Source organism: Schistocerca piceifrons, chromosome 3 (genome assembly GCF_021461385.2).
Source record: "Schistocerca piceifrons isolate TAMUIC-IGC-003096 chromosome 3, iqSchPice1.1, whole genome shotgun sequence".
NCBI classification, from domain to species: domain Eukaryota; kingdom Metazoa; phylum Arthropoda; class Insecta; order Orthoptera; family Acrididae; genus Schistocerca; species Schistocerca piceifrons.
The window spans coordinates 949,759,749-949,786,830 of record NC_060140.1 but is presented as its reverse complement, the minus strand read 5'-3'; the positions used below and the strand labels follow the sequence as shown (position 1 = coordinate 949,786,830).

Sequence of the window (27,082 nt, the reverse complement as noted above, 5' to 3'; positions counted from 1 at the left end):
CGCTTTTCTTGCCATTCTCAGTCTCCATTTTATAACCTCCCTACGTCGCCCATCGTCAGTTATTTTGCTTCCCAAATAGCAAAACTCATCCTCTCGTTTTGCTGTCTCATTCCCTAATCCAGATCTCCAAGCATCGTCTGATTTAATTCGACTATATTTTGTTTCCCATGTTTTATTTTTGTTGACGTTCATCTTATAACTGCTTTTCATGGGACTATCCATTCCACTCAGCTGTTCTTACAAGTCCTTTGCCGTCGCTGACAGAATTACAGTACCATCGGTAAACCGGAATGTTTTTATTTTTTTTCTTCCTGAACTTTAATCCTCTTCCTAAATTTTTGCCTGTAGCTGTATATAATTTGAGTAGTCTCCACTCTTAGGTAGGCGAATGCAGTGCGTATGTCGTATGACACATCGTGTACCTCGGAAAAGAATGAACTAGATCATATCAGTATTTGACGTAAAGGACAATCTAGGAATTCGACAAAACTGTCCTGTGCTAGATCCTGGTGGAGAAGTTAAAATAGGTATTATTTGTAGACTCACTGAAAGCAAAAGTTTGTGTTGAAATTTAATTGATAAGAAATATTCGTACAGAAGAATGCTGAAGATTAGATGGGTAGATCACATAACTAATGAGGAGGTATTGAATAGAATTGGGGAGAAGAGGAATTTGTGGCACAACTTGACTAGAAGAAGGGATCGGTTGGTAGGACATGTTTTGAGGCATCAAGGGATCACAAATTTAGCATTGGAGGGTAGCGTGGAGGGTAAAATTCATAGGAGACCAAGAGATACACTAAGCAGATTCAGAAGGGTATAGGTTGCAGTAGGTACTGGGAGATGAAGAACCTTGCACGGGATAGAGTATCTTCTACGTCTACATGTAGATGATACTCTACATCTACATCTACATCATTACTCTGCAATTCCCACACCGCGCAGCAATATTCTAACAGGGGACGAACGAGTGTAGTGTAAGCTGTCTCTTTAGTGGACTTGTTGCATCTTCTAAGTGTCCTGCCAATGAAACGCAACCTTTGGTTCGCCTTCCCCACAATATTATCTATGTGGTCTTTCCAACTGAAGTTGTTCGTAATTTTAACACCCAGGTACTTAGTTGAATTGACAGCCTTGAGAATTGTACTATTTATCGAGTAATCGCATTCGAACGGATTTCTTTTGGAACTCGTGTGGATCACCTCACACTTTTCGTTATTTAGCGTCAACTGCCACCTGCCACACCATACAGCAATCTTTTCTAAATCGCTTTCCAACTGATACTGGTCTTCGGATGACCTTACTAGACGGTAAATTACAGCATCATCTGCGAACAACCTCAGAGAACTGCTCAGATTGTCACCCAGGTCATTTATATAGATCAGGAACAGCAGAGGTCCCAGGACGCTTCCCTGGGGAACACCTGATATCACTTCAGTTTTACTCGATGGTTTGCCGTCTATTACTACGAACTGCGACCTTCCTGACAGGAAATCACAAATCCAGTCGCACAACTGAGACGATACCCCATAGGCCCGCAGCTTGATTAGAAGTCGCTTGTGAGGAACGGTATCAAAAGCTTTCCGGAAATTTAGAAATACGGAATCAACTTGAGATCGCCTGTCGATAGCGGCCATTACTTCGTGCGAATAAAGAGCTAGCTGCGTTGCACAAGAACGATGTTTTCTGAAACCATGCTGATTACGTATCAATAGATCGTTCCCTTCGAGGTGATTCATAATGTTTGAATACAGTATATGCTTCAAAACCCTACTGCAAACCGACGTCAATGATATAAGTCTGTAGTTCGATGGATTACTCCTACACCATGGAGAGATGCATCAAACCAGTCTCAGGACTGAAGACCACCACCACCACCACCACCACAACAACAACAACAACACCAACAACAAGCAATATTCGTAGTTCCCTTTCTTTGTTGTCTTGAAGAAGTCAGTATGGGAATCGCTGAGGGCGTTGTTGAGGATGCAGACAGTACCACAGTTGTCAAGGAGCAGTGGTCAACCTTGTGCTGTCTGTTGTGTTGCAGATGGAGCGACGCAGTGCGGTCCAGGCATGTTCCGCTGTCCAGAAGGGAAGTGCATCCCCTCGCTGTGGGTCTGCAACTACCAGAAGGACTGCGAGAAGGGGGACGACGAGTTCCAGTCCTGCCGTAAGTCCCACCTAAAGACAAACACCGATGATGTGAACTGGAGTGCCGTTCACACCCGTGATTCTCCCGGCACTTTGGCCTGGTTTGCACTGTACTGGGTGCGTCAAACAGGACTTGACAACTCTGGAATGATACAGAAATGTATTGAGATAACTGATAGAATCGGTAGTTGTGTCATTTTGTAGCAAACAACTTCAGCTTTGATTCACTCACAAGGGAACCTCCCCATCGCACCACCCTCAAAAGGTTCAAATGGCTCTGAGCACTATGGGACTCAACTGCTGTGGTCATAAGTCCCCTAGAACTTAGAACTACTTAAACCTAACTAACCTAAGGACAGCACACAACACCCAGCCATCACGAGGCAGAGAAAATCCCTGACCCCGCCGGGAATCGAACCCGGGAACCCGGGCGTGGGAAGCGAGAACGCTACCGCACGACCACGAGATGCGGGCGCACCACCCTCAGATTTAGTTATAAGTTGGCACAGTGGATAGGGCTTGAAAAACTGAACACAGATCAATCGAGAAAACAGGAAGAAGTTGTGTCGAACTATGGAAAAATAAGCAAAATATACAAACTGAGTAGTCCATTCGCAAGACAGGCAACATCAAGGACAGGGTAAGCTGAGCGGTGACGTGGTCCCGTGGTTAGCGAGAGCAGCTGCGGAACAAAAGGTCCTTGGTTCGAGTCTTCCCTCCAGTGAAAAATTTATTTTCTTTATTTTCGCAAAGTTATGATCTGTCCGTTCGTTCATTGACGTCTCTGTTCACTGTAATAAGTTTAGTGTCTGTGTTTTGCGACCGCACCGCAAAACCGTGCGATTAGTAGACGAAATGACGTGCCTCTCCAATGGGAACCGAAAACAGTTGATCACAAGGCCATAGTCAACCGATTCCTCCACAGGAAAACACGTCTGATACATTCTGTACGACACTGGTGACGGCATGTGCGTCACATGACAGGAATATGTTGTCGACCCACCTAACTTGTACACTTGGTGAATGGGTAAAAAGATTCTTCTACCTTGCCCTGTTTAGGTTTCCTTGTGGATGTGATAATCACTCTCAAAAAAAGTGATGAAAACATAAGAGTTTGTGACATAAACTGAAAATAAAAAATTAAAATTTTTTGCTCGAGGGAAGGCTTGAACCAAGGACCAGTCGCTCCGCAGCTGTTCACATTAACCACGAGACCACGGCACTGCTGGGCTGACATCGTCCTTGATGTTGCCTATCTTTGACATGGACTACTCAGTTTGTACATTTTGCTTATTTTTTCATAGTTCCACACAACTTCTTCCTGTTTTCTCGATTGATCTGTGTTCAGTTTTTCAAGGCCTATCCACTGTGCCAGCTTATAAATAAATCTGAGGGGGCTGCGATGTGGAGGTTCCGTTGTCAGTGCGCCAGTACCCCATTCCGCCGCCGGGAGCGCCAGTGTAGTGTTCAGTTAAAATGGCTACTTTCTCTGGTGCGGGGCGTGCTGTCTGTGTGTTTTGGTTTCATGAAACGAACTCTGCAACAGCCACCAAACAATTTAGTACACTCTGCCGTTGCGCATGTTACGCCCGATCTGCTGCTACGAGTTGGAAAGAAAGATGTTTGTCACATCACAAGTGTTAGTCACGTCGAACCGAAATGACGCTTGACACTTTTATGTGAAACTTGAGGTTGTTTACTACAAAATGACACATCTGCTGATTCGGCGAGTTATCTCAGTAAATGTCTACATCATTCCAAAGTTGTAAAGTCCTTTTTGACTCATCCTGTATTATTAAATTTTTTCGACGTTGCCGAGGTAATTTTTTAAATCTTTTAACGATGCCACTTTGACTTAATAATATTGCAATAATATGAAGCTTCACCTGTTTTAACATCTTCTGGCGTTGCTGCTTTGGTATAGGCAACTGCATCATCCGCGAGTAGCCTTAAAGAGCATCCGACGCCTTCTACTAGATCATTTACAGTGAGTCCAAAAAGTATTCGTCTGGCTGCAATTCTTTTAGAAAACAAAGTCTGTGTAACATTAAAAGAAATGTATACAAAATATAAAGTCATGTAAGAAGTACCTCGGTAAGTCATTTTTGCTGAAAAGCAAGGGAAGAAATACATCCAAATCGACAGCAAGGTTAACAAAATAGAAAATGTAATACAAGAGCTTGTTCATAAACTATTCCTCCGCCATCTGAACATGCCTAAATTCTGTGCGCAGTGATAAAACTATAACGCTGACCCACGGCACTCACTGAAGTCAACCGTGCGCGGCCCCAGTCTGTCGCCTGTTGTGGTTCCGAACGGCACCGATACAGTGCTATTAGCGCCACGGGCCGTAAGGGTAGTGAGACGACGCTGATCGAAAGGAAACTTATTCTGCACTCACATAATGAGTGCAAATCTTCTTGCGAGATTGCTAAACTAGTCGGTAGACATAGATCGACGGTTCAGTCGATAATAGTTCTATTTTGTGTAAGAAAATCATTGAGGAACCAATCACGTACCGGACGACCTCACACTTTGACTGATGCAGACGTGAGATTTATCATGAGGGAAATGAAGAAGAAACCTAAATCCCTCATCCGCCCTATCTTTTGTTACGCCCATCCAGCTTGGATCTCTGCCCCCCCCCCCTACCTTTTATAAATCCCTCCAAATCCTTGAACGCCATGCTCTCCGCCTCGCCTATCGCATCCGTCTCCCCACCCCCACGCTGATCCTGTACAATCTCATCCCCTTCCCCCACCTCCTCCTTTTCCTTGAAAGGATACGGATCCTGTACTCTTCCCGCAAACTCGATCCCCCTCACCAGCTTGTCTCGCCCATCCCCTCCTGCCCCCGCCTGCTGCCACGCCTGTATTCCCCCGTCCCACCCGGTCTCCATCTCTCCACCCTCCTTACCCTCTCCCAAGGTGGCTTCTGCCAGCTCCCCCTCCCTGATGATGCCCTCCTCCCCTCCATCTACCCCTCCTACCAACTTTGATCCTCTCTCCCTCATCCTGTGTTTGCTCCTTTGGGCACCCTCCCCCCTTCTCTCCCTCCTCCCTCCCTCCTCCATTTCTCCCCCCTCCTCCCCCAGGCTTCCCCTCCCCTATCCCTCTCCTCCTCCCCCCATCTCCTCAGCCATTGGCATCCTTGTTCTCCCCTCTCCCCCACCTCACCCTTCTTCCCCTCTTGGCAGGTCCCCGGACTCGCACACACTAAGTGGACATTCGCGCGCCGGAGATCATCGCCATCAGTGTCTCGTGTGTGTTGTCGTGTTTAGTGTTCAGTGTTCACCGTCACACCCCATCGTTCACCAGTGCCATCGCCATCTTCAGTGTTTGTGCTTCGTGTCAACAGTTCGTAGTGTGGATTGTCATCGAGTGTGAACGGCTTCATGTTTTTTATGTTCGTGTGTCTACTGTTTTTTCCTGCCGTTTTGTTCGAACCCATGTGTCTTCTCTGTTTGTATCATTGTACTGTCTTCGGCTGAAGAGCGGCGTATTGTGCTGCTGCCAGCCTACCTGTTCTACGGGTTAAAAAAAAAAAAACCTAAAATCAGCGCTCCTAAGTTGATTGGGGAGTTACAAAGTCTTGGGTAAAGAAGGTATGTGCCAACACAATCAGAAATACCTTCAAAACATATGGGTATTACGGTCGGGTAGTGCTCAAGAAATTTTGGGTTAGTAAACAGAATCTAAAGAAACGTCTTCATTTTTCGATGGAACATAGATTCAAAAAGGAAGACTTCTGGAATAGAGTAATATTTTCTGATGAGAGCAAATATAACATATTCGGGTCGGATGGCAGGCGAATGGCGTGGCGTAAGAAGAATGCGGAGATGTTGCCAGGCAATCTTGTGCCACTAGTTAAACACAGTGGTGGCTCCCTGATGGTTTGGGGCCGTATGAGTGCTGCAGGTGTTGCAAAATTACATTTCACAGAAGGTACAGTGGATCATCATAGCCGGGCACCGGGCCGAGCGGTTCTAGGCGCTTCAGTCCGGAACCGCGCTGCTGCTACGGTCGCAGGTTCGAAGCCTGCCTCAGGCATGGATGTATGTGATGCTCTTAAGTGTGTTAGGTTTACGTAGTTCTAAGTTCTAGGGGACTGACGACCTCAGATGTTAAGTCCCATAGTGCTCAGAGCCATTTGAACCATTTGGATCATCATATGTATACCAACATTTTAAAGGACAATATGAATCTTAGCGCCGAAAAATTAGGTCTGCAAGGAAATTAGATTTTTCAACAAGATAACGACCGAAAGCATACGGCTATAAATACAAGGCTGTTACTCCTGTACAATACCCCAAAACAACTTAACACCCCTCCTCAGAGCCCAGATGTTAATCCTATTGAACACCTTTGGAAAGAGACCTAAAAGAAGCGCTTCGAGACCAGTGGAACAAAATTCCAGCCTCTATGACGGCAAAATTGGTCAAGTCGATGCCCAGACGACTAAAAGCAGTAATAGCTGCAAAGGGAAACCCTACTAAACAATAATTTTTGTAATTGAAATCATATTTTCAGATTGTAAATTCAACGAGTGGACAAATACTTTTTGAAGTAGTCGTTGAATAAATTTTCCATTTTGTCAAATTTGTTATCGCTATGGATGTATTTATTTCCATGTCCATCAATAAAAATGACTAACCAAGGTTCGTTGCATACGACTGGATGTTCACATTTTATGTTCCCTTCCTTTCATGTGACATATACTTAGTTTTTTTTTTTAAATTACAACTAGACGAATACGTTTTGTAATCACTGTATCTATATTGTAAACAGCAACAGTCCTATCACACTTCCCTGTGGTACTCCGGATATTACCTTTACGAGGTGCATTCAAGTTCTAAGGCCTCCGATTTTTTTTCTCCTGACTGGAAAGTGATAGAAACATGCGCATTGTTTTAAAATGAGGCCGCGTTCATTGTCAAAATGTCCCAGAGATGGCAGCACTGTACGGCAGATGGAATTTTTCCGCCAGCGGCGAGAATGAGAACTGTTTTAAATACTTAAAATGGCGACGTTTTCCTTACTTGAACAGCGTGCAATCATTCGTTTTCTGAATTTGTGTGGTGTGAAACCAATTGAAATTCATTGACAGTTGAAGGAGACATGTGGTGATGGAGTTATGGATGTGTCGAAAGTGCGTTCGTGGGTGCGACAGTTTAATGAAGGCAGAACATCGTGTGACAACAAACCGAAACAACCTCGGGCTCGCACAAGCTGGTCTGACGACACGATCGAGAAAGTGGAGAGAATTGTTTTGGGGGATCGCCAAATGACTGTTGAACAGATCGCCTCCAGAGTTGGCATTTCTGTGGGTTCTGTGCACACAATCCTGCATGATGACCTGAAAATGCGAAAAGTGTCATCCAGGTGGGTGCTACGAATGCTGATGGACGACCATACGGCTGATCGTGTGGCATGTTGCCAAGCAATGTTGACGCGCAACGACAGCACGAATGGGACTTTCTTTTCGTCTGTTGTGACAATGGATGAGACGTGGATGCCATTTTTCAATCCAGAAACAAAGCGCCAGTCAGCTCGATGGAAGCACACAGATTCACCACCACCAAAAAAATTTCGGGTAACCGCCAGTGCTGAAAAAATGATGGTGTCCATGTTCTGGGACACCGATGGCGTAATCCTTACCCATTGCGTTCCAAAGGGCACTACGGTAACAGGTGCATCCTACGAAAATGTTTTGAAGAACAAATTCCTTCCTGCACTGCAACAATAACGTCTGGGAAGGGCTGCGCGTGTGCTGTTTCACCGAGACAACGCACCCGCACATCGAGCTAACGATACGCAACAGTTTCTTCGTGATAACAACTTTGAAGTGATTCGTCATGCTCCCTACTCACCTGACCTGGCTCCTAGTGACTTTAGGCTTTTTCCAACATTGAAAGACACTCTCCGTGGCCGCACATTCACATTCAGCTGTGCTGCTATTGCCTCAGCGATTTTCCAGTGGTCAAAACACACTCCTAAAGAAGCCTTCGCCGCTGCCATGGAATCATGGCGTCAGCGTTGTGAAAAATGTGTACGTCTGCAGGGCGATTACGTCGAGAAGTAACGCCAGTTTCATCGATTTCGGGTGAGTAGTTAATTTAAAAAAAAAAATCGGAGGCCTTAGAACTTGAATGCACCTCGTACATCTGTCGATTTAGTTCCGTTAAGAGCGACATGCTAAGTTCTGTCTGCAAGAAAGTCTTGAATCCAGTCGCGAGTCTGCTCCGATACTCCGTAAGCTCGTATTTTTTTCATTAAGCGGCAATGCGGGACGGTGTCAAATGGCCTACTGAAATCAAGGTACAGGGCATCAACCCGAGCGCCGTTGTCCAGTGCGCTGTGGATCTCATGGAGGAACAGAGCGAGTTGAGTTTCGCAGGATCTCCGTTTGCGGAATCCGTGTTAACTTTTATAGGGGAGATGTTCATTTTCCAAAACGTCACAATTCTTGAGCATAAAACGTATTCCACATTTCTACAACAGGTTGACGTGAACGGTGTAGGTCTGTAATTGTGCGGATGTGGCCGTCTTACGGCCCTTCCTAAAAACGGGAATGACCCGCGGTTTTTTTTTTCAGTCGTTAGGTATCTTCAGTTGCTCAAGCGATCTACGATAAATTACTGCTAGAAGGGGTGCAAGTTTTTTCGCATAATTTATAAATACTCATATAGGTATCTCATCTGGTCCTGACGCCTTTCCACTACTAAGCGATTGTAGCTGCGATCGGTTATCTCTGTGGTGTCTCCGCCAGACACCACACTTGCTAGGTGGTAGCCTTTAAATCGGCCGCGGTCCGTTAGTATACGTCGGACCCGCGTGTCGCCACTATCAGTGATTGCAGACCGAGCGCCGCCACACGGCAGGTCTAGAGAGACTTCCTAGCACTCGCCCCAGTTGTACAGCCGACTTTGCTAGCGATGGTTCACTGACTACAGACGCTCTCATTTGCAGAGACGACTGTTTAGCATAGCCTTCAGCTACGCCATTTGCTACGATCTAGCAAGGCGCCATATTCAGTTACTATGTCTTCTGGACAGATAATATTGTGACTCATGTACCGTCAAGAGCGACGTTCATCATTAATGGATTAAAGTTAAGTATCAAACTAATTACGTGCGCTTTCTGAATTCTAATTCCTTGTCATGTTCCAGACCTCACGTCAGTATAGTCTTAGCCCTCCTCACGCCAGCCTGCGTGAGCTAAAACGCGTGCATTTCTGCCTCCTCTAGTAACACGGTGTTGGCTCTTCTGCCAACAAAACAATCTCAATATCTGCCAGTTTCGACTTTCGCACGACGATTGAAAGGAAGGACAGTGTAACGGTCTTCCGCGGTGAAACAACTTCGGAAGACCGAATTCAGTATTTCGGCCTTCACTCTGTTATCCTGCGTCTCGGTGCCGGAGTGGTCGCTGAGAGAATGAATAGATGATTTTGAACCACTTCCTGATTTTACATACGACCAAAATCTCTTAGTGTTTTTACTCAGGTCGGTTGACAACCTCTTGTTTTCAGAATTATTATCTGGTGTATTTTCAAAGTGGGAGACATCAGCAGAAAAGGGATTTTTTCGGTCCATTATGAGCTCTCCATCAGTGGCTTGGGTTGGGCGAGGTCATTGGAGGTAGGGAGCACAGTGGACTGAAAGCAGAAGCAGGAAACAGCTGAGGGAGGAATGTAACGGGCGGAGTGCAGCTAACAGCTAGCCAGCTAGCTGCTCTCTGCTCGCGTCGGCCAGGTGGGCGACGCCGCAGCAGCGGCCAATGAACCGACAGCCGGCCAGACCTGTTGCACGGGCTCTCTCTCTCTCTCTCTCTCTCTCTCTCTCTCTCTCTCTCCCCCTCTCCCCCTCCCTCTCGACGTCACGCCGTGCGCTTCCGTAACGGTTCGCTTCCTGCTCCTCTTCCGCCGTCTCAGCGTCTTTACACCTACTGTGACACTCTAGAATGTATTTAATTTATGAAAAAATGAATGAGCTGTTGCATTTTAAATATCACGTTTAGAAAAAACTCAAATTTTATAGTTAATTATCTAAATTTTTATCACATTTTTAATAGATCAGGAAAATTCTAGAGTTTCATAAACCTGTAAGTATGGTTTGTATGCTGTGCAAAATTCATCGAAGAATCTCATTAACTTATGATGAAAAGTGTACCTATAGCAAAAAATGCAGGCAATAGTAATTGTAACAATGATGAAATTTCACATGTAAAAAATATTGATTTTTTTTACGTTTTTCAACTTCCACTGCTATGAGTGTGAATCGTGAATCCTTACTAGTCATGCTGACAAAGTTTTATGAATTTATTTGTAAAAGAATAGACAGTGGAAATTAAAATGTCGTGTGGTGCCTCTCCCGCTCCAAGTCGGCCCGTCTGACATGCTACCCCATTTAACCTTGACGATGAACGGTGAGAATTGGCTCGTAGCGTTTACACTGCAGCCCCACGACTGTTTGTGAAACGGAAATAAAGAAACTTATCAAATGGCTCTGAGCACTATGGGACTCAACTACTGAGGTCATAAGTCCCTTAGAACTTAGAACTACTTAAACCTAACTACAATAAGGACATCACACACATCCATGCCCGAGGCAGGATTCGAACCTGCCACCGTAGCGGTCGCGCGATGGAAACTTATCACCTGCAGACGCATCACCACTGATGGGAAACCAGTCGCGACATTTTAATAAAAGTATTTTAACGGACTGTTCAGCATTCGGAGGTCAGTATACCCAGGCAACATAACGCCGGCCCACACCGTAACAGGTAGCCCACCAAAATGATCCTGTTTGACAATGTTTCCGACTGCATCACGCTTTTCCCGGCTCTAACCACATGGAGGTAGGTCCAGCATTATCGAACGTGATCGTGGCAGTGCGAGAATCGCCGTCCCTGCTGATCACACACCCTATTAAGGACCAAGTCCCGCCTTTTGTAATGTCCAGGGGACCATCATAAATCGCGGCGACTTCAGCGTAATTATTGTCTTTGGATAAAAGTCTCATTTCTCCTCGCCTCATTGTGTATTTCTTTTACACTACTGGCCATTAAAATTGCTACACCACGAAGATGACGTGCTACAGACGCGAAATGTAACCGACAGGTAGAAGATGCTATGATATGCAAAAGATTAGCTTTTCAGAGTATTCACATAAGGTTGGCGCCGGTGGCGACACCTACAGCGTGCTGACATGAGGAAAGATTCCAACCGATTTCTCATACACAAACAGCAGTTGACCGGCGTTGCCTGGTGAAACGTAGTTGTGATGCCTCGTGTAAGGAGAAGAAACGACGTTTGCAGCAGCATGGACTATCAGCTCGGAGACCATGGCTGCGGTTACCCTTGACGCTGCATCATAGATAGGAGCGCCTGCGATGGTGTACTCGACGACGAACCTGGATGCACGAATGGCAATCACGTTTCCGACTTTGATAAAGGTCGGATTGTAGCCTATCGCGATTGCAGTTTATCGTATCGCGACATTGCTGCTCGCGTTGTCGAAATCCAATGACTGTTAGCAGAATATGGAATCGTCGGGTTCAGGAGGGTAATAGGGAACGCCGTGCTGGATCCCAACGGCCTCGTATCACTAGCAGTCGAGATGACAGGCATCTTATCCGCATGGCTGTAACGGATCGTACAGCCACGTCTCGATCACTGAGTCAACACATGGGGACGTTTGCAAGACAAGAACCATCTGCACGAACAGTTCGACGACGTTGCAGCAGCACGGACTATCAGCTCGGAGACCGTGGCTGCGGTTACCCTTGACGCTGCATCACAGACAGGAGCGCCTGCGACGGTGTATTCGACGACGAACCTGGGTGCACGAATGCCAAAACGTCGTTTTTTGGGATCAAAATGTTCAAATGTGTGTGAAATCTTATGGGACTTAACTGCTAAGGTCATCAGTCCCCAAGCTTACACACTACTTAACCTAAATTAACCGAAGGACAAACACATGCACCCATGCCCGAGGAAGGACTCGAACCTCCGTCGGGATTTTTCGGGTCAATCCAGGTTCTGTTTACAGCATCATGATGGTCGCATCCGTGTTTGGCGACATCGCGGTTAACGCACATTGGAAGCGTGTATTCGTCATCGCCATACTGGCGTTATCACCCGGCGTGATGGTATGGGGTGCCACTGGTTACACGTCTCGGTCACCTCTTGTTCTCATTGACGGCAGTTTCAACAGTGGACGTTACATTTCAGATGTGTTACGACCCGTGGCTCTACCCTTCATTCGATCCCTGCGAAACCCTACATTTCAGCAGGATAATGCACGACCGCATGTTGCAGGTCCTGTACGAGCCTTTCTGGATACGGAAAATGTTCGACTGCTGCCCTGGCCTGCACATTCTGCAGACCTCTCACCAATTGAAAACGTCTGGTCAATGGTGGCCGAGCAACTGGCTCGTCACAATCCGTCAGTCACTACTGTTGATGAATTGTGGTATCGTGTTGAAGCTGCATGGGCAGCTGAACTTGTACACGCCATCCAAGCTCTGTTTGACTCAATGTCCAGGTGTAGCACGGCCATTATTACGGCCAGAGGTGGTTCTTCTGGGTATTGATTTCTCAGGACGTATGCACCCAAATTGCGTCCAAATGTAATCACATGTCAGTTCTAGTATAATATATTTGTCCAATGAATACTCGTTTATCATCTGGATTTTTTCTTGCTGTAGCAATTTTAATGGCCAGCAGTGTACTTTAACGGCCAGAGCGGAAGATCCTGTTCACCATTCGGAGGTCAGTAGTCCACCAAAATGATCCTGTGCGACAAGCGTCACGCTTTTCCCGGCTCTTAGCACATGCGGGTACGTCCACCATTATCGAACCCGATCGTGGTAGTGCAAGGATCACCGTCCGTGCTGGTCACACACCGAATTAAGAACCATGTCGCGCGGGATTAGCCGAGCGGTCTGGGGCGCTACAGTCATGGACTGTGCGGCTGGTCTCGGCGGAGGTTCGAGTCCTCCCTCGGGTATGAGTGTGTGTGTTTGTCCTTAGGATAATTTAGGTTAAGTAGTGTGTAAGCTTAGGGACTGATGACCTTAGCACTTAAGTCCCACGAGATTTCACGCACATTTGAACATTTTTGAAGAACCATGTCCCACCTTTTGTAATGTCCAGGGGACCATCATAAATCGCGGCGACTTCAGTGCAATTATTGTCTATGGATAAAAGTGTCATTTCTCCTCGTCTCATTGTGTATTTCTTTTAGTTAGGTTCCGTACTATAGTGTAGCAGTTCTTTCTCCGTATATGGTACAAGTTTTACCGAGCTATGTTACTCTGCAGCGACACGCCATGCGGAAGTTACTTTCGTACATAAATTTTGCACGCCAGTATGTTTCAAAAGAAAGCGTACTGTTCGGTGCAGGGCTGCTGCAACGGCATCGACTGCTGGCGCCACTTATTTATTGACCGTGTTGGCTTGCTTTTTCTCCTGTTCCCCTGCTCTTTCGAGAGCACCGCGGCTGTTTACACAGGAGTCCGCGATGTGCTGCATTATTCCACAGGGAGCACAGCCGCAACCCTGCGGCCCTCTGGTCTGGTTCAAAAATGGCTCTGAGCACTGTGGGACTCAACATCTGAGGTGATAAGTCCCCTAGAACTTAGAACTACTTAAACCAAACTAACCTAAGGACACCACACACATCTATGCCCGAGGCAGGCTTCGAACCTGCGACCGTGAAGTGAAAGCAGAAAGGTGGAAAGAGTATATAGAGGGTCTATACAAGGGCGATATACTTGAGGACAATATTATGGAAATGGAAGAGGATGTAGATGAAGATGAAATGGGAGATACGATACTGCGTGAAGAGTTTGACAGAGCGCTGAAAGACCTGAGTCGAAACAAGGCCCCCGGAGTAGACAACATCCTAACTTCTGAGGTCATCGGTCCCCTAGAACTTAGAACCACTTAAACCTAACTAAGCTAAGGACATCACACACATTCATGTCCGAGGCAGGATTCAAACCTGCGACCGTAGCGGTCGCGCGGTTCCAGACTGTAGCGCCTAGAACCGCTCGGCCACTCTGGCCGGCGTACCAGTGGAGGCACGTTGTGAGATACAAGACGCATTACACGTTACAACGCATTCAAACCCAGATTTCTCTTAGTATCATATAACTGTTGGTCAGTTTGGTGCTAAATTCATTAAGCTTTAAAGTACGCTGGCTGCTGGTGTAGAAAAAAAAAAAACTTTATTTTACTTAATACCGACCATGTTCTCGTATGTGAACCTGGAGGGGATACCCTATTTGCTTCTCCCGTATTTGTTTCTTTTTCATCTAATTACATTTTTCGTCAGTTGGCTGAAGAGCGGGTTGGCTGTAACGCTGATAGCCGCCCCCCTTCCCTCCCCCCCCCCCCCCCCCCCCCAAATGGATTCGAAGAAGGTCATCGCGACCTTGTCGGAACTTGCGTGAACAGCTTGGCGGGGGAGATGGCAGGATGTTTTCCACTCTTGGGTTTGCCTTTTGCCCTAGGGCTGTCGGAATGCTGTCGGTCGGAGTCACCGTCTCGCACTAGAACGCCTGCCCCCACACTGCTAATCGGACGAATCCTACGCCTGAGCGATTCGGTTGGAAAACAGCCGCATCCTACGTACAGTCCGGATTTTTTCACCGTGTGATTTGCACGCCTTTAACGACCCCGTAGAAAGACGTGCGCGGGCGTCATTTTCAGTCGGACGAGTAGGTTTCGGTTGCGAATCCGTCAGCGAACTACCGCGTTCTGCGAAACGGGAATTGGTAGTCTCGTCTCCCAGAGAGATAAATGTCTTACTTTTGAGTGGGACCATTCCATGGTCCCATTATGGCGGATGTCCGAGTTTCATTGGACTGCCCCTCATACTGAAACGTCCCCTTTGAACAATTATACAAGACTGTGCTTAAACTGACATACAATATTTTTAGCGCAACGCAATCTGACTTTCAAAAATCCCTACAAAAGAATGGCCCTGACTAACATTAAACTATACCTTCCAGAAATCACTTACCTCACAAAAATCTTCATTACTCGAACTACTGCAATACAGCGAGCGCCACTACTGCCAGCTAAATAAAAGATTCAAACTACGGAAGGCACTAACTACTGATAGGGATAGTTAGCAAATGAAAGATACTAATAAAGAACAGCCCGCATCTCGTGGTCGTGCGGTAGCGTTCTCGCTTCCCACGCCCGGGTTCCCGGGTTCGATTCCCGGCGGGGTCAGGGATTTTCTCTGCCTCGTGATGGCTGGGTGTTGTGTGCTGTCCTTAGGTTAGTTAGGTTTAAGTAGTTCTAAGTTCTAGGGGACTTATGACCACAGCAGTTGAGTCCCATAGTGCTCAGAGCCATTTGAACCATTTGAACTAATAAAGAACAAACAATGTATTTACCTTAATAGTCATAATATATGTAGCAGTTCATGACAAATTACAAAACTCCGCCATCTCTCTCCCCACATCCACCACTGCTGGCGGCTCACCTCCAACTGCGCAACGCTACGCGCTGTTCACATCCTACTGCCGCTGCCCAACACTACAATGGCGAGTATTACAACAATGCAAACCAGCCACAGACTGCACACAGCACAGCCAGTGATTTTCATACAGAGCGCTACGTGGCGTTACCAATAAGAAAACCTAAACAGCCTACTTACAATACCACTTCAGTGTACCAAGAAATGAAATGAAATGATCGTGCGGCATTGTTGGCCGGGAGGCCCTTGCAGGGGAGTTCGGCCGCCGTATTGCAAGTCCTTTTTAATTGACGCCACTTCGACGACTTGCGAGTCAATGATGATGAAATGATGACGAAAGACACACAACACCCAGTCATCACGAGACAGAGAGAATCCGTGACCCCGGCGGGAGTCGAACCCAGGATCCCGTGCGCGGGAAGCGAGAACGCTAACGCAAGACCACGAGCTGCGGACATTGTACTAAGAAACTGTATTTTATGACTGTATAAATCTGTGAATAAAGTAACATTCTCTGACCTTGAAGAATAATGAGCTAGGAAAAAAAATCAGTGTGTTACATTACACATAAATATCGTTGGGACAAAAACTTTTTAGCTCGAGATACGGACGTAAACCGTGATGAAATGAAATGTCGTGTGTCTAGGGCCTCCCGGCGGCTACACTCGATCGTCCGGTGCAAGTCTTTTGAGATGACGCCACTTCGGCGACTTGCTCGTCGATGGGAATGAAATGATTTGAGATGAAGACCACACAAACACCAGTCCCTGAGGGGAGAAAATCTCGAACCCAACCGGGAATCGAACCCGAGTCTCGCCGGCATGACGAGGCCGCGCGCTGTCCAGTCAGCTACGATGGCGGACAACCGTAATGGAAATATTAATGCTTAGCCGTCCGCGATGACATTGTAATTCTGTCAGAGACGGCAAAGGACTTGGAAGAGCAGTTGAACGCAATGGACAGTGTCTTGAAAAGAGGGTATAAGATGATCATCAACAGAAGCAAAACGAGGATAATGGAATGTAATCGAATTAAGTCGGGTGATGCTGGGGGAATTAGATTAGGAAATGAGACACTTAAAGTAGTAGCCGGGCGGTGTGGCCGTGCGGTCTGGGCGCTTCAGTCTGGAACCGCGTGACCGCTCCGGTCGCAGGTTCGAATCCTGCCTCGGTCATGGATGTGTGTGATGTCCTTACGTTAGTTAGGTTTAAGTCGTTCTAAGTCCTAGGGGACTAATGACCACAGATGTTAAATCCCATAGTGCTCAGAGCCATTTCAACCATTTGAACTTAAAGTAGTAAAGGAGTTTTGCTATTTGGGGAGCAAAATAACTGATGATGGTCGAAGTAGAGAGGATATAAAAAGTAGACTGGCAATGGGAAAGAAAGCGTTTCTGAAGAATAAAAATTTGTTAACATCGAGTATAGATTTAAATGTCACGAAGTTGTTTCTGAAAGTATTTGTATGGAGTGTAGCCATGTATGGAAGTGAAACGTGGACGATAAATAGTTTAGGCAAGAAGAGAATAGAAGCTTTCGAAATTTGGTGCTACAGAAGAATGCTGAAGATTAGATGGGTAGATCACATAACTGATGAGGATGTATTGAATAGGATTGGGGAGAATAGAAGTTTGTGGCACAACTTGACTAGAAGAAGGGATCGGTTGGTAGGACATATTCTGAGACATCGAGGGATCACCAATTTAGTATTGGAGGGCAGCGTGGAGGGTAAAAATCGTAGAGGGAGACCAAGAGATGAATACACTAAGCAGATTCAGAAGGATGTAGGCTGCAGTAGGTACTGGGAGATGAAGAAGCTTGCACAGGATGGAGTAGCACGGAGAGCTGCATCAAACCAGTCTCAGGACTGAAGACCACAACAACAACAACAACAGCCGTACTGCGTTAGCAAGAAGCCTGTTTCAGCGCGTATTACATACTCTCATCGAAAGCCTCCAATATTTATTTTCCTGAAGTTCGTTTAAATGGCTTTGAAAGCTTGATAGCTGCAAAGATAAATTGAACTGCTGAATAGGATCTTGGTCGTAAACCAGTTTGTGTTTACCAAGTTGTAAAATAACGTCGGTAACTGTTTCCTCGCCCCCTCCCCTTTTACAATTCAGTCTGATGTATGGCTTAGAAATTTATCTGAAACTGTCTCTTGGCGATTTTTTTTGTCACCGGTAGACTTCTTCTTTTTTTTTTTTTTTTACTCTGGTCATTGCCCGTTCCTCTCCCTCTACATCCGCTGACCGTATTGCAGATTAACCTCACACACCTTCGCAACAAGAAACTCATTAAAACTGCACCGCCGTAACGGATTAATTATTTTTACCTCGCGCGGGATGCAATTTCAGTCGCATGTAATACGACAGGACATCACTCTTTCGGAGCGGGGCGCCAGAGAAATTAAGTTTTCCGCTTCGCCCCCGAGAAGACAAAATAAATTGAATCGTCTGCCTTATAAATCACGTCGGGATGTTCGGGCGGGCGAGAGTAGGGGGTTGAGCGGAACGCTCGCTGCTGCTGCGCGAGTTCGCGTCTACTTTGCTGGTGGCTTCTGGCTGGGGACGGCAGCTGGCAGGGATAATTAATTGATTGCGCCCGCGCTCTTCTGCACCGGCCGAATGCACCAGAAGTTGTTGCCGCTCCTAAACCTCGGCGCAGACTCCTGTCTAGCCGGTAACGGTATACGGATTAGCTCTTGCCTTCTGGACAGTGCCGAAATCTTCTACGTAGCTGCGCAGAAAGACCCGCCACGTTATTGGCTCTGAGCACTATGGGACTTAACATCGATGGTCATCAGTCCCCTAGAACTTAGAACTACTTAAGCCTAACTAACCTAAGGACATCACACAACACCCAGTCATCACGAGGTAGAGAAAATCCCTGACCCCGCTGGGAATCGAACCCGGGAACCCGGGCGCGGGAAGCGAGTACGCTACCGCACGACCACGAGCTGCGGACGCCACGTTATTGAACTGGGTGCTACTTAGTCTCGTGGGTGCGCAGTAGTTAGTTCCGTAGGTGCACAGGTAGTTCTCACACTGCGAGACCGACGGGCTAAGTATCCCAGCTATCCCTACGATTTTTTTTTCTAAAATTTAACCTAACTTACACCTCATAGCAGTCCCGACTCACGGTTTCCATACGTCAGAAGTCTGTGAACCCGTTACCACAAATTCTCTACTGCCGGAGGGTCCAACAGATTTTTTTTTTGTATTCTTCAATTAGGTATCATAATACACTACTGGCCATTAAAATTGCTACACCACGAAGATGACGTGCTACAGACGCGAATTTAACCGACAGGAAGGTGACGCTGTGATACGCAAATGATTAGCTTCTCAGAGCATTCACAAAAGGTTGGTGCCGGTGGCGACACCTACAGCGTGCTGACATGAGGAAAGTTTCCAACCGATTTCTCATACACAAACAGCAGTTGACCGACGTTGCCTGGTGAAACGTTGTTGCGATGCCTCTTGTAAGGAGGAGAAATGCGCACCATCACGTTTCCGACTTTGATAAAGGTCGGATTGCAGCCTATCGCGATTGCGGTTTATCGTATCGCGACATTGCTGCTCGCGTTGGTCGAGATCCAATGACTGTTAGCAGAATATGGAATCGGTGGGTTCAGGAGGGTAATACGGAACGCCGTGCTGGATCCCAACGTCCTCGTATCACTAGCAGTCGAGATGACAGGCATCTTATCCGCATGGCTGCAACGGATCGTGCAGCCACGTCTCGATACCTGAGTCAACAGATGGGGACGTTTGCAAGACGACAACCGTCTGCACGAACAGTTCGACGACGTTTGTAGCAGCACGGACTATCAGCTCGGAGACCATGGCTGCGGTTACCCTTGACGCTGCAACACAGGCAGGAGCGCCTGCGATGGTGTACTCAGCGACGAACCTGGGTGCACGAATGGCAAAACGTCATTTTTTCGGATGAATCCAGGTTCTGTTTACAGCATCACGATGCTCACATCCGTGTAAGCGTCTATTCGTCATCGCCACACTGGCGTATCACCCGGCGTGATGGTATGGGGTGCCATTGGTTACACGTCTCGGCCACCTCTTGTTCGCATTGACGGCACTTCGAACAGTGGACGTTACATTTCAGATGTGTTACGACCCGTGGTTCTACCCGTGGTTCTACGAAACCCTACATTTCAGCAGGATAATGCACGACCGCATGTTGCAGTTCCTGTACGGGCCTTTCTGGATACAGAAAATGTTCGACTGCTGCCGTGGCCAGCACATTCTCCAGATCTCTCACCAACTGGAAACGTCTGGTCAATGGTGGCCGAGCAACTGGCTCGTCACAATAAGCCAATCACTACTCGTGATGCACTGTGGTATCGTGTTGAAGCTGCATGGGCAGCTGTACCTGTACACGCCATCCACGCTCTGTTTGACTCAATGCCCAGGCGTATGAAGGCCGTTATTACGGCCAGAGGTGGTTGTTCTGGGTACTGATTTCTCAGGATCTATACACCCAAACGGCGTGAAAATGTAATCACATGTCAGTTCTATTATAATATATTTGTCCAATGAATACCCGTTTAACATCTGCATTTCTTCTTGGTGTAGTAATTTTAATGGCCAGTAGTGTAATGTTTTTACTCACTCTAACACATCTCAAGATACAGCAAATGCCATTAGCAAGCAAGGAACTTGTCAGCGACTGAAAGTAGCTGCACATGTTTCGCGCCCACATTTCATCTAATCGTTAGTGACCGTCTCACTAGGTGGTCGCAGATTCGAATCCTGCTTCGGGCATGGATGTATGTGATGTCCTTAGTTTAGTTAGGTTTAAGTAGTTCTAAGTTCTAGGGGACTGATGACCTCAGATGTTAAGTCACCTAGTGCTCAGAGCCATTTGAACCATTTGAACTATGGAAAGTGCCGGTGTGTTTCACGTCACGAACAAAATTATTTTTAACACGAAATTTTAAGTGCCTATTGTATGAAATATCTTACGTTAGTCTCGTGCGATGTTCGTTTTATCGAGATGTATTAACAGGGACGTTAAAACACGAAGAGCAAATGAGTAGCGCTGCTGTACGGCGGTGGGAGTCAGTGCAGCCAAGGTCACTGCTCAGGGGCTGCTACATACAGTACGGGTTATCCTTCGTATATTAATGTATCTGTCGATGCGTATCGGTAAAACGAATTCCACTCTAGACTAATCTGCGACACCTCTATCGAATAAGCACGTATAATTCCGGTTTAATAATAATTTTGTTTGTAACGAGAAACAATTCGATGCTTTCCGTTGACACTGGGGGTCGCATGAAACACGTGACGAGCAGTATTTTTTCGGGCTGAGACCATTTTCTTAGGAGAGATACCTTGTGTATAAGAGGAGATAAAAGGTTTCCGTTCTAAGGGCGTACAGTCCGGAATTGGTACGCCAGTCAAGAAAAATCGTCGTGAGCGATGAGGCAATCATGCCACCGACGCCCCAGGTAGAAGATACCCGTTTGGTGAAACACCGTGTCGTGCCGTGTGAATGGTGGTGGTGATGTTTCGTTTGTGGGGCGCGCAACTGCGCGGTCATCAGCGTCCGTACCAAATTCCCAATCTGTACACAGTTCAATCTAGCCACTTTCAGGAATGATGATTTAAGTCGGGAATCGAACCCGGGACTCCGTGATCCAGAGGTAGCAACGCTAGCCACTAGACCTTAACTGCTTGCTGCACATCATCGTCCGACTAGAGTTGTTGACCCTTCAGGGCCTTTTTTGAGTGATCAAAGGCGTGAGAATCGCATGGGGAGATATCTTCACTATAGAGCGAGTGCTCGAATTGTCCCACTTGGGATGCCGTAACATCTTTTTTTTCTTCTTCTTCTCACCGCATCACACCTATTATTACACGCTTGGAATCACTCTAAATTTAACACTTTTCTTTTAAATAAATGTCCCTTTCCGCTGCTTCTTCTGCTTTTATGATGGGCACTTGTCAATATTTTTAAACCTTTCGGATATACCTTTTTGTTAATTTCTTTTCCCTGTGATAACTGAAGATCTAACTTGTCAGCCTATTGTTATTCATCCTGTATAAATGACCAAAATATATCTGTCTTCTTTCCTTGTTGTTTCTGTCGTTTTTTCTATATTCTGATATATTTCATAACTGCTTTTTAAGTTCCAGTCTTCTTCTCATCTTATTAGACTTAAATTTTTCTTACGAGTCTTTTCACTAATATTCTAGTTTGTTTCATTTATTGTTGCGTAGAGGGATTCTGGTTTTACTATCGTGTTGTAATACACTGTCTTTGCATTTCTTGTTACGCACATTTTACTGCACGTACTTTTTATTACTCCATATATCTTTTCCGTTATACACATCCTTTCAATTACAGTATATATTTCTCGTCCATTATCTTGTCTGCATAAACTTTATGCCCTTTTCTATTTGACTAGTGTCTAATTCTAAAGCTTTTGGCGCATTTTTTATGTTAGTGATAAATTTCGTTTTCACTACAGACATTTTTAAACATGCTCCACTGACTGCTTGTTCCAAGATGCTGTTTTGTACTTCGATATCTATTGGATTTCCCGTTAGCACAGCAAAACCGTGTGCAAAGAGAAGGCAGTTTAACTACACTGTTTCTTTCTTCCCAGTTCTCTTTTGAATGTTTATCGACGAGACTACAAAACACTGGAGCATGCAGGATAGTGGAGAGGTTATCACTCTCAAGGAATCACTTTAGATTTTCTGGAAATCGTCCAGATTCCAGGAACGATTCGACCAGCTCGAGAAATGGAGACCCACAATGAGACCCTTCTTAAACTATCAGGTGCTGACAACGCTGTCTCATACGAGTGTGTGGCAACGTTAATGTTTTGGTAGTGTTAGAAATACCCTTTTGTTTCTGTCATCGGCAGCTGTACCTACTGTACTAAAGGCATGCTCTTCTTCTTTCTTCTTTAGTGTTCAACAGTGAGGCTGGTTTACAGCAGTAGGCAAATCCCCTCTTCTGTGTGTCTTTTTCTTCATTTCCGCATTTGTAGCGGATCCAACATCACTCATAATCTGCTGCATGTATAACACCATCAGCCGTCCTCGATGATCTTTCTGTTATTGTTCCAATGAAGCTGTTGTGTCTTAAAATGTGTCCTACAAATGGTTCAAATGGCTCTGAGCACTATGGGACTTAACTGCCGTGGTCATCAGTCCCCTAGAACTTAGAACTACTTAAACCTAACTAACCTAAGGACACCACACACATCCATGCCCGAGGCAGGATTCGAACCTGCGACCGTAGCAGTCGCGCGGTTCCGGACTGAGCGCCTAGAACCGCTAGACCACCGCGGCCGGCTGTGTCCTACAAATTTGTCTCTTATTGTCTGGATGTGCCTCCTGAGAGATCTGGTTTCTTGTATCCTTCTCAGCATCTCTTCATTGGTAACTCTGTCTCTCGAGTTTATCTTCAGCATCCTTCTGTAGCACCAAATCTCCAGTGCTTCTAGCCGTCTTCTCTCTTGTTTTCCTGTAGTCAAAGTTTCACACTCCAAACAAATGCTTTCATGATCTATTTTCTTACTTCTATATTGATGTTTTGATGGTGAGTAAGATGTTCGAAATTTTGAGAAAAATAGGGGTAAGTTATAGGGAGAGACGGGTAATATACAATATGTAGAAGAGCCAAGAGGCAATAATAAGAGTGGACGACCAAGAACGAAGTGCTCGGTAATCCGGGCACTTCGTTCTTGGTCGTCCACTCTTTTTAATAAAAGGGTGTAAGGCAGGGATGTAGTATTTCCCTCCTACTGTTGAATCTGTGCATCGAAGAAGCAATGATGGAAATAAAGGTTCAGGAGTGGAATTAAAATTCAAGGTTAAATGTATTAATGAGACGATTCGCCGATGACATTGCTATCCTGAGTGAAAGTGAAGAAGAATTACATGATCTGCTGTACGGAATGAAAAATCTAGTGAGTACAGAATATGGACTGAGAGTAAATCGAAGAAAGACGGAAGTAATGAGATGCAGCAGCAGTGAGAACGGCGCGTAACTTTACATCCGGATTGATGGTCACGAAGTAGATGAAGTTAAGGAATTCTGATACCTAGGCAGTCAAATAACCAATGACGGACGGAGCAAGTAGGACATCAAAAGCAGACTAGCAATGAAAAAAAGGGCATTCCTGGCCAAGGGAAGTCTACTAGTCTCAAATATAGGCCTTAATTTGAGGACGAAATTTCTAGGAACGTACGTCTGGAGTACAGCACTGTATGGTAGTGAAACATGGACTGCGGAGAAGATGAGACGATAGCGGGAAAAAAAAAACGAAAAATAGCAAATGCGAAGCAGCAGGAGCTGTCACGCGCTGCCTAGATGGCCAAAACACAAGGAGCAGAAGAAGAGTTAACACCAGAGTCGATCGATCACTGTCAGTTGTTGTAGCCGAGTGGCGGCGGGAAGCGTTTGATGCCGGTGTGACCTCGAACTTGACCCGGCCGGAGCCGCTAGGCAGCCGTCAGTGACGGGCCGTGATTGTCCCCAATTGACACGGGCTCTGAAGACCCGGCACCACTCGGCCGGCTGTCGGAGTGGCCAGCAACTTCCTGCTTACGTTTCTGCTTTCTTCCCCACGACCTGCCCCGGGCTCTTGGGTCTGCGCACATTTCACTGCGAAGGAGCAGTAATGTTTACCATCCCGGCGAGACCATTAAAGAGGTTGCAGCAGCTCGGATGGAACACCATGAGCCGCAGCAACTTGGCCACGCATCATGAGGCACTGCCGAAAAGTTTGGAGTTTTCCTCAGGTCATTGACGCTAGGATGAGCACCATAACGCCACCAACTCTCCAATCCTTGCACGTCAGTAACATAGCCGTCCGCTCCCGGTAGCTGAGTGGTCAGCACGACAGAATGTCAATCATCTACATCTACACTCCGCAAGCCACCCAACGGTGTGTGGCGGAGGGCACTTTACGTGCCACTGTCATTACCTCCCTTTCCTGTTCCAGTCGCTTACGGTTCGCGGGATGAACGAATGCCGGAAAGCCTCCGTGCGCGCTCGAATCTCTCTAATTTTACATTCGTGATCTCCTCGGGAGGTATAAGTAGGACGAAGCAACATATTCGATACCTCATCCAGAAACGCACCCTCTCGAAACCTGGACAGCAAGCCACACCGCGATGCAGAGCGCCTCTCTTGCAGAGTCTGCCACTCGAGTTTGCTAAACATCTCCGTAACGCTATCACGCTTACCAAATAGCCCCGTGACGAAACGCGCCGCTCTTCTTTGGATCTTCTCTATCTCCTCTGTCAACCCGACCTGGTACAGATATCACACTGATGGGCAATACTCAAGTATAGGTCGAACGAGTGTTTTGTAAGCCACCTCCTTTGTTGGTGGACTACATTTTCTAAGGACTCTCCCAATGAATCTGAACCTGGCACCTGCCTTACCAACAATTAATTTTATATGATCATTCCACTTCAAATCGTTCCGCACGCATACTCCCAGATATTTTACAGAAGTAACTGCTACCAGTGTTTGTTCCGCTATCATATAATCATACAATAAAGGATCCTTCTTTCTATGTATTCGCAATACATTACATTTGTCTATGTTGAGGGTCAGTTGCCACTCCCTGCATCAAGTGCCTATCCGCTGCAGATCTTCCTGCATTTCGCTACAATTTTCTAATGCTGCAACTTCTCTGTAAACTACAGCATCATCCGCGAAAAGCCGCATGGAACTTACGACACTATCCACTAGGTCATTTATATGTATTGTGAAAAGTAATGGTCCCATAACACTCCCCTGTGGCACGCCAGAGGTTACTTTAACGTCTGTAGACGTCTCTCCATTGATAACAACATGCTGTGCTCTGTTTGCTAAAAACTCTTCAATCCAGCCACACAGCTGGTCTGATATTCCGTAGGCTCTTACTTTGTTTATCAGGCGACAGTGCGGAACTGTATCGAACGCCTTCCGGAAGTCAAGGTAAATGGCGTCTACCTGGGAGCCTGTATCTAATATTTTCTGGGTCTCATGGACAAATAAAGCGAGTTGGGCCTCACACGATCGCTGTTTCCGGAATCCATGTTGATTCCTACAACAGAGTAGATTCTGGGTTTCCAGAAGTGACATGATACGCGAGCAAAAAACATGTTCTAAAGTTCTGCAACAGATCGATGTCAGAGATATAGATCTATAGTTTTGCACATCTGATCGACGACCCTTCTTGTCTCCTAAGTGCTTGGGTTCCATTCCCGGCAGAGTCGGAGATTTTCTCCGCTCAAGTACTGGATGTTGTGTTGTCTTAATCTTCATCATTTCATCCCCATCGACGCGCAAGTCACCGAAGTGACATCAAATCGAAAGACTTGCACCCGACGAACGGTCTACCCGACGGGAGGCCCTAGTCACACGACATTTACAGCAACATAGCTAGACGTTATAATTTCTATACCCTGAAGGCGTTCGTTGTACGTCAACATGGCATCACGCATAACACTGCAGAGCCCCGCGGAGGTAACACTGAATAAAAAGTTCTCTGGTTTCCAGCTCCGTCAAGTGATTAAAATTACACGAGCTTTCGGCGGGGTACACTTTGGCCATTGTCAAGTGTTGTGGCTGCCAGTGGGCGGGTTGGTACGCCACTTATATACACTAGCTGCCGGCTGTGACGTCACTGGCGCTCGCGGCATCGCCAAAAATGACGTACGTTGACTCGGCGTTGATGTACCCGCTTCAACCGCGCGATCGCTTAATCCCACGCCGTGCTGAGCTGCGGTCCTCCGTCTCTACCTAGGGTGTTATCGGTGATTTTTATCTCAAATACACAATCGCAGAAGCCGTTAGTGCGAGCCACGGCGGATGTTTCGTCAAATTTCTCAGGTGTCCGTTTTCCAAAGCATACTCTGCTACAGCAGATTTCTCGGGGTTCCAGTCCTCCCTCGGACATGGGTGTGTGTTTGTCCTTAGGATAATTTGGGTTAAGTAGTGTTAAGCTTAGGGACTGATGACCTTAGCAGTTACGTCCCATAAGATTTCACACACATTTGAACATTTTTTTGCAATAGGTTGTATGGCACTTAGCAGCCCCATCAGTCAAACAAACCAGTAACAGTTTGATTGGCGACTCCATGGCGTGTTGTGTGCACCACGACCAAATTCTGGATAGAATTGGAAGGAAAATCAGCATTGGCCGTATTTTGTTGTTTTATTGTCAGCAAAATCGATTTTCGGTCACTTAATGACAATCCTCAGTGCTGTAATATACAATTAAAATTGGTAGGCACTGGTATCAAACCGTAACCACAAGTTTCGAGCGATCACATAAACTCCAGTTATGTGATCGCTCTGAGCTTGTGGTTATAGTGTGATACCAGTGCCTATCAATTTTAATTGTACAGCGTGATTCAAAAGAATACCACAACTTTAGGAATTTAAAACTCTGCAA

General features: G+C 46.3%; 1 protein-coding gene across 1 annotated transcript in view; it reads left to right on the top strand.

Moving 5' to 3' along the window:
- The first annotated feature begins 2,049 nt into the window (after nt 1-2,049).
- The window catches only part of LOC124789833 (low-density lipoprotein receptor-related protein 2), a 216,061-nt gene continuing 191,028 nt past the window's right edge, over nt 2,050-27,082 (top strand). Inside the window, exon 1 of the mRNA XM_047257326.1 lies at nt 2,050-2,173. Coding sequence (XP_047113282.1) covers nt 2,077-2,173 — 97 coding nt within the window. The 5' untranslated portion in view covers nt 2,050-2,076. The remainder of the gene's footprint in view (nt 2,174-27,082) is intronic.